The sequence below is a fragment of the Athene cunicularia genome, assembly GCF_003259725.1.
Source record: "Athene cunicularia isolate RWA chromosome 23 unlocalized genomic scaffold, athCun1 chr23_part1, whole genome shotgun sequence".
Lineage (NCBI taxonomy): Eukaryota > Metazoa > Chordata > Aves > Strigiformes > Strigidae > Athene > Athene cunicularia.
Window position 1 is genome coordinate 2,257,255 of NW_020799130.1, and position 6,909 is coordinate 2,264,163.

General features: G+C 67.3%; 1 protein-coding gene across 1 annotated transcript in view; it reads right to left on the reverse strand.

Moving 5' to 3' along the window:
- The window catches only part of COL16A1 (collagen type XVI alpha 1 chain), a 16,967-nt gene extending 10,667 nt beyond the window's left edge, over positions 1 to 6,300 (reverse strand). Inside the window, exons 1-12 of the mRNA XM_026863214.1 lie at positions 6,273 to 6,300; positions 5,369 to 5,431; positions 5,104 to 5,221; positions 3,343 to 3,466; positions 2,979 to 3,254; positions 2,808 to 2,888; positions 2,354 to 2,485; positions 1,840 to 1,893; positions 834 to 869; positions 462 to 488; positions 230 to 292; positions 8 to 43 (exon numbers count right to left, since the gene is read on the reverse strand). Of these exons, the coding sequence (XP_026719015.1) occupies positions 8 to 43; positions 230 to 292; positions 462 to 488; positions 834 to 869; positions 1,840 to 1,893; positions 2,354 to 2,485; positions 2,808 to 2,888; positions 2,979 to 3,254; positions 3,343 to 3,466; positions 5,104 to 5,221; positions 5,369 to 5,431; positions 6,273 to 6,300 (1,038 nt within the window). The remainder of the gene's footprint in view (positions 1 to 7; positions 44 to 229; positions 293 to 461; positions 489 to 833; positions 870 to 1,839; positions 1,894 to 2,353; positions 2,486 to 2,807; positions 2,889 to 2,978; positions 3,255 to 3,342; positions 3,467 to 5,103; positions 5,222 to 5,368; positions 5,432 to 6,272) is intronic.
- Between the last annotated feature and the right edge of the window lie 609 nt (positions 6,301 to 6,909).

Sequence of the window (6,909 nt, forward strand, 5' to 3'; positions counted from 1 at the left end):
CCTGCACGGGGCCACCAGGGTGGGTGCGCACGCAGTCAGCACCCTGCGGAGGGGGGGAGGCAGCTCAGGGGCTCTGCCTACACCATCCATGGCCAAGGACGGGGGGGCCATGGGGGGCAGGAGCCTTCCCCAGGGCAGTGGGACCCCTGCGTGCTGGGGACCCCCACAGGGAGCAGCCCTGCAGCAGGGAGGGGGGGTCCCTTCCCCAGCCAGAGCCAGGGACACTCACACGGTCGCCTTTTTCCCCCTTGCTGCCAGCGGTGCCGGGGAGGCCGCGCTCGCCCTTCCCGCCCTGCAAGAGAGGGGACATGCAGGTGACAAGAGGGGACACGTGTGTCCCCATGGCCACGCGTGTGCCCACGGCTCCCACACAGGGATGCTCCAGGCACAGCCGAGGGGCTGTGTGGCCACGTCCCTGCTGGAGCTGGGCTCTGTGTGTCCTGGGGGGGTGACAAACCTACCTTGGGACCCGGGGGGCCGAGCGTGACCTGAAGAGAGAGGAGAAAGGTGTCCCAGAGCCCCTCAAGGGCATGCTGCCTCCAAACAGTCCCCACCCTCCTGGGTGCCACCCCGGGAGCCCCATGGGGCATGTGGGGTCCCAAACACCCACCAGCTCCCACCATCAGCTCCACACCTCAGCCAGAGGTTACCAGAGGAACGGGGCCACATCTGGAAGGGATCAGAGACCTTCCCCACAGCCAGATGTTGCCGGGCCCCAGGCCAGGAGGAGCTGCAGGTTGTGGGGGGCTGGTGACGATGGGTGACACCCCCAAGCCAGCACCCCGGTGGCTTTTGCCATCCCCATCTCCCCCTGCCCAGTGCAGGACACTCACATTTGCTGAGGCCATCTGTGGCGAGCAGGGCGGGCACTGGAAGAGACGGGGACAGCGGTTTGCACCGTCCCCAGCACCCACAACCCCACGGCACCCACAACCCCATGGCACCCGCTCCCTTGGGCACCCCAAACCCATGGGGCTCACCCAGTAGCACCTCTCCCCGCCAGCCCTGGGGTGCCTGTGGGCACAGGGGGATGCCCAGGGCGGAGAAGGGAAAAGCCAGGAGAGCATTTCCCTGCCGCCGTGTCCCCGGGAGGTGAGGAGAGCACTGGCCTGGCCCCCGGCTCTCCCTGCGTCTTTGTGGCTTGACCACAGCTCCACTGGTCCAAACTGGCAGCTCCAGCCCGATACCCTGGGACCGGGGCCAGGCAGGACGGGGCTGCCCACACCCTGCACCCGGGGACTGGTGTCAGCAGGGTCCCCGGGGCTCCCACCCACACCTCAGCCCCTCGCTGGGTGTCCCCAGCTGTCTGGGGGGGGACCCTGTCACCCCACAGGGAAGCAACAAGGAGCAGAGGGTGAGAAGAAAAGCCAGGCAGGCTCGTAATCCCCGTGGCCCCCAAGCCACTCTGCTGGACCTGGCTGACACCCCGGGGATCCCCTTGAGGATCCCACCACGGGGTCACAGCAGCCCCGGGGGGACGGGGCCACGCAGGGACGGGGCCCAGCATGTGCTGGAGACATTTCCCAGCTCCAGCAGCCGCCGGAGACGCTCAGAGGGAACAAAGAGGCCCTTGGCCACGGCTGGGATCGCTCCAGCAGTGGTGGAGAGTTAAGTGGGGCCTCAGTTCCTGCTTGGGGGGAGTGGAGCAGCCGCTTCGGCAGGCGGCCCTGCAGCTCTGGCAGCAGCAGAAAGTTCCCGAATGCAGCGGGGACAGACCCAGCCTGGGGCACGGACGGGTCCCCGGCACGGCCCCGGCGCTGGTGGGAGGGAAGGGACCGGGGCCAAGTGGGCAGGGACGGGGGCAGCCGGGCTGGGACACCCTTCCCCACCTCCCCTCACCTTCTCCCTGTGATCTCCCTGCGGGCCAGTCCTCCCCGAGGTCCTCACTGGCTCCTGTGGAGAGAAAAGAGCACCCATGGGTGCTACCTGCCTGTGCACCCCTGAGTTACCCTGCCTGTGCACCCCAGGGTTACCCTACCTGGGGCACCCATGGGTGCTGCCTCCCCTTGCACCCAGGGGTTACCCTGCCTGGGTGAGACCTGCCTCAGGCTGAGGCGGAGGCTCAGCCTGCGCAGACCAGCAGTGGGGCTGCAGGAGCCCTCCCCTCCCTCGCTCCCCGGCGTCTGGCTGCTGCCAGCTCCCTCCCTCCCCTCGCACCGAGCCTGGCGCGGTGGAAAATGTGAGGCCGGGCTTTTCCAGTGCCTCAGTCAACGTGGCTGCAGGATCAGCAGCGCCGGGCACCCAGCACAGAGGCTGAGTGCTGCCCACCCGTGGGGCCAAGATGGAGACTGGGACGGGGATGGGATGGGATGGGGACCTGGATGGGGACCCGTGATGGGATGCGGGAGCTCACCGCGCCCAGCGGCTCCTCCAGGCAGAAGCAGCGGGTGTACACCCGGCCCTCGGGCTGCGGCGAGATCTCGATGAGGTTGCTGCTCTGCATCAGCTCCGCTTGCCGACGGGTCTTGGGCGCTTCTATGAGGCACTGCTGGGAGAGAGGGGGGTCACTGGGGGCTGCCGGGGTGAGAAGCGGGAGCCCCAGCCCTGCCTGAGCACCCAGTGTGATTCAGGAGAGGGATGCCTCCTGCACCCACACTGGCCATGGGGACAGGCATCAAGAGACACCCCGGGGCTGGGAGAGAGCTGCCCTGTGTCCCCAGCCACCACGAGCAGGAGGTGACCCCCAGGGGAGCTCTGGCTAAGAGACCTGCCCTCACCATGCCTCAGTTTCCCCTCTGGAGAAACCCCTGACTGGGCAGAGCAATGCCAAGGCCCAGGGAGGTGGCGGCGGCGGGGGGGACACTCACCCCACTGTCAGAGATCTCGCAGCACCCCTCCTGCCTGGCCAGCTCGGCATCGCAGTAGATCTGAGCTTGCTGGATGTCGAACTGCAGCGGGAAGGGGACGGCAGGTCACGGGCAGGCAGGGACGGATCCTGCACCCCAGGCTGGGAATACCCGCACCCCCCCTGCACTCACCCGCATCGGGGTGCCGCGCACGGCATCCAGCCCCAGGAAGGCATTGCCCTCGGGGGCCAGCGCCCGCCGGGGTGCCAGCGGCTTGGAGGAGATGGAGGCGCAGTCGAGGTGGATGGAGACGGCGCGGCTCTGCACGGCCACTGCCACCTTGTGCCACCGCCCATCAAAAAGGGACGCCACGGCCTTTCCCCCGAAGACGGCGCTGACAAACGCGGCCCCCGGCGCCCTGGCCTGGAACTCCAGACTCTTCTCGGGGCCATGCACAGCCAGGGAGAGCTGGGCACAGAGGGGACAACACCGCGCTCGGGTACAGCTCCCAGCTGGCCCCTCTCCACTGGTTTGTCCCACCACTCCAGGGCGGTACCTGGGGGTAGCCCTGCCGGTCGGTGACCTGGAAGAGGTACCAGTGCTCCCCGGTGCTGTTCTTCTTCAGCAGCAACGTGAGGATGAGGGTGAAGGCGGGGGGTAGCCCACGGGGAAACACCTGCCTGGGGGGACAGGCGTGGGAGCTCTGATGCCGGCGCTTGCACCGAGGCTGGTGGCAGCACTGGCCCCAACACCCCCATCCCCATGGCACCCGCTGGCAGCGTCACCCCCCCAGTCACTCGGGGTCTGTCCCCATCGGTGGCACCGCGGATGCCACCGGGGTGGATCCGGCCCCAGGTGGCAGCGCCTGGACCTGGAGCTGTTTGTGTCTGGGCCGGACGCGCGGGCTGCGGCCGCCGGAGACGCCAGCGCTTATGCAACAGGAGCAGAACACGAGGCAGACGGCAGAGACGCTCCCTCCCATCCTGGCACAGCACGGGGAGCTCGGACCGTCCCCCCAAAGCGCAGGCTGGGCACACACATGAGGTGGAGAGGACCCAGCCCAGCTCTCCCCAGGCACCCCCAACCCCATCCCTGCCCCATGGCACAGCCACCGCCTCCACCGCACCCCCCAAACACCCTCCTGGGGTGGCTGCAGCACCCGGGGCTGTGCCCTTATCACCACAGGATGGAATTTTGCCCCTGGGCAGCTGGGAAATGAGTCCCTGACCACACAGGCTCCATGGGATGGACGCTCCCACGCAGGCAGTGGGCAGCCTGGTCCCCTCCATTCCCCGATGGGACGGTGCCCACCTCGCCCGCAGCCCGCTCCACCACTGGAAATATTTGCTTTGGGCTCTGCTCTGCTCCCAGCCTCGGCTCCACCAATTTTCCAAGCCACTGCTCTGGAGCTGGCCCAAGGCAAGAGGAGCAGGCAAGAGCCAGCGGTCCCCTCCGCCCTCCATGAGGCACAGGGATGTCCTTGCTGGGCACCGAGGAGCGGGGCCAGGGTGGAGGAGCACCCATGGGTGCTCACGACCTGGCTGCCGGGGCCACCCCCATGCTGAGCACTCCCCTGGGCTGGCTCTGGGCTGCTGCAGGCACCCAGCCAAGAGCAACACCAGCCCAGAGCATCCGCCATCTCGAAACCATCTAAGGACTTGGCCGCCCAGGCTGGGTCTCCTTCGGCCTCGGGAGAGCCCCGTGCCCAGTGTAGCTGCGTGCCAGCCCCAGGGTGATGTGGGGACAGGCAGGCCTGCAGACCACAGCAGCTTCCTCCAGGAACAGCTCACGAGGACCATGGACTTGCTCCCACCGTGCCACGCTGCAGCATCCCTGCCAGCACCCCCCGCCAGCCCCTGCCCCTCGGGCAGGATGTGCCGGAGATGACGGTGGGGCCGAGGGCCGGACTCTGTGAGCCTCCCCCGGCAGACCCCTGCGGCCCCAGCAAACCCAGCAGCGCCTGCTCGGAGCTGGGCAGCATTTTGAGTTTGTCTAGACCCCGGCAAGCGCCTGCCAAGCTGAGGAGAGCAGACACAGAGCAGCCACAGAGCCGCGGTTGCGTAAGGGCTGGCCGCGACCCAGCCGAGCTGCTGCTGCCCATGATTTACTTTCTAGGAGGAAGGTGCCCCGGGGCAGCACCACCCGCACCTCCGTGGGTCCCCCCCCCGGGTGCTGCGGAGCTGCCTGGCCTCTCCAGCACGAGCTACAGGCAAAGCTTAAAGAGCTTCATCCAGGCCCCATCCTTAAAAGACGTGGGGACGGTGCCCGGTGGTGCTTTGGCAACCAAGAGCCAACCCCACGAGCCACCTGCACTCACTGCGTGGGCTGGACCAGCGGCACGGCCCCCAGCCGCAGCACCAGCGGCCCCCTCGGGTTGCGGATTTTCTTGACGGAGGAGATCTTCAGCAGGTCAAACCTTTTAATCAGGTTAAAACCTGCAAGGACAGAGCAGAGGAGGTGAGACCTGGCCCTGGCAAGGGCGCCGAGGGCTGACACTCTGCAGGCAGGACGCAGAGCCCATCCCCGGGGAGTCGGGGCCGTGCAGGGACCCCAACTGGGGGGCGAGGGGGGCGTTTCCTTACCCGTTACATTCTCATACTTGTCCCCAACCAGATCCTCGTCCCAGAGCTGCGGGCACAGCTCCCCTGCAAGGTAAACCAGCGCATCACCGCGGTGGCCCCGAGGACAGGGGAAGGCTGGACAAGTAGGGTTGGACCATGCAGACCCCCCTCAAGCCCCGGTGGGTCTCGGGGTGCTGCTGGGAGCTCACTTCGCCCCCCCCCCTCCCCGACACGCCGAGGCCGCTGGCAGCCACGGGGCAGCACGGATCCAGCAACCGCCGCTCCCACGGCAGCAAAGAGCCCGCCGGGAGCGAAGCAGCAGGTTTGGAAGGGATGGGGAGGGGGTGAGCTCAGAGCTGGCTCCGGCCGCCTCCCACAGCAAGTTCACCAGGTGAAAAATGCTTTTCCCAGTTGCTGCGTGTTTTGCCTCAAAACAGCCTCGCGGCTGGAATCAGCATCAGGAGGCTTGGCCGGGTGCCACGGACACCCAAGGTGGGGAGGTGGCACCCAGAGCTGCCCGTTGGCCTTCCTGCCCCATCCTGGTGACATCCTCAGGCCTGGTGGCCCCTGGGGACAAGCAGGAGAGGCCCCAGACAGGGAATAGCGGGAGGCTGAGCCCCAGGAAATGCCGTGTCAGTCGTGATTACAGGGATGCTGGTGCTGTTTGTCACTGCGCTGATAAATTACCGCTTCAGCAGCATCAATCCACCTCCGCTGGATGCTACCAGATGTTGGGAGGTGCAAGACAGAGGAGGAAACAAGGGGGTATTGAAAGAAGAATTTGTTTTGTCTCTGTGCACACCAGCTCTGGAGCAGGGATGGCCCTTGATGAGTCACTCGCCTCTTCCCCAGCCCTTGGCCATTCCCGGGGGGTGGCTCTGGCCCCACTGGCCACCTCCACCTCTGCCCGAGAGCCCGGCCTCACCGCAGCACTTCTCCCCCAAGCTGACCATTTGCTCGCACAAGGCCAGCAGCAGTGCAGGGAGGTGCCCCTCGCCCCCGGGACCCCCAGCACAGTGGCAGCAGTGTCGCAGCAGGGGCAGAGCTCCCTCCCGCCGGCGGTGAGATCATCCACAGCGGGACACGGGGCGGAAAACGAGGCATAAATCACCCCGGGTGCGATCTGCTTGGAAGCTTCTCCTGGCCCCAGCGCTGCCCCTAAGGGAAAACCTTGTCTCCCCAACTGTGGCTTCCCTAACAAAGGGCTGGGAGCCAGGAGCCCCCGGTGCTGGCCGCAGGGTCCCGAGCAGCCGGGTAGCCCCTGAGCCCCCCCGGGACGAGCCACCGCTCCACCCCCGCAAAGACTGATGCAACCACGGCTTCGCTGCCAGCGGCTCCTCCCCGCCATCCGCCTCGAGCTCACCCCGAGCTGCAGCCGGCCTCACGCCGGGACCCAAACTCAGCAGCCCCATGGCCAGGGAGGCCTCGGCGGGGACCCCCGTGAGCTCAGTGACCGTCCCCCTGTCCCCAGCTGCACGGGGACAGCCCCAAGCCCTTCACCGTTGGCATGAACCATGGCCAAACCCCACCTCGCAGCCAGAGGCCAAAACCCCGTCGGGAGC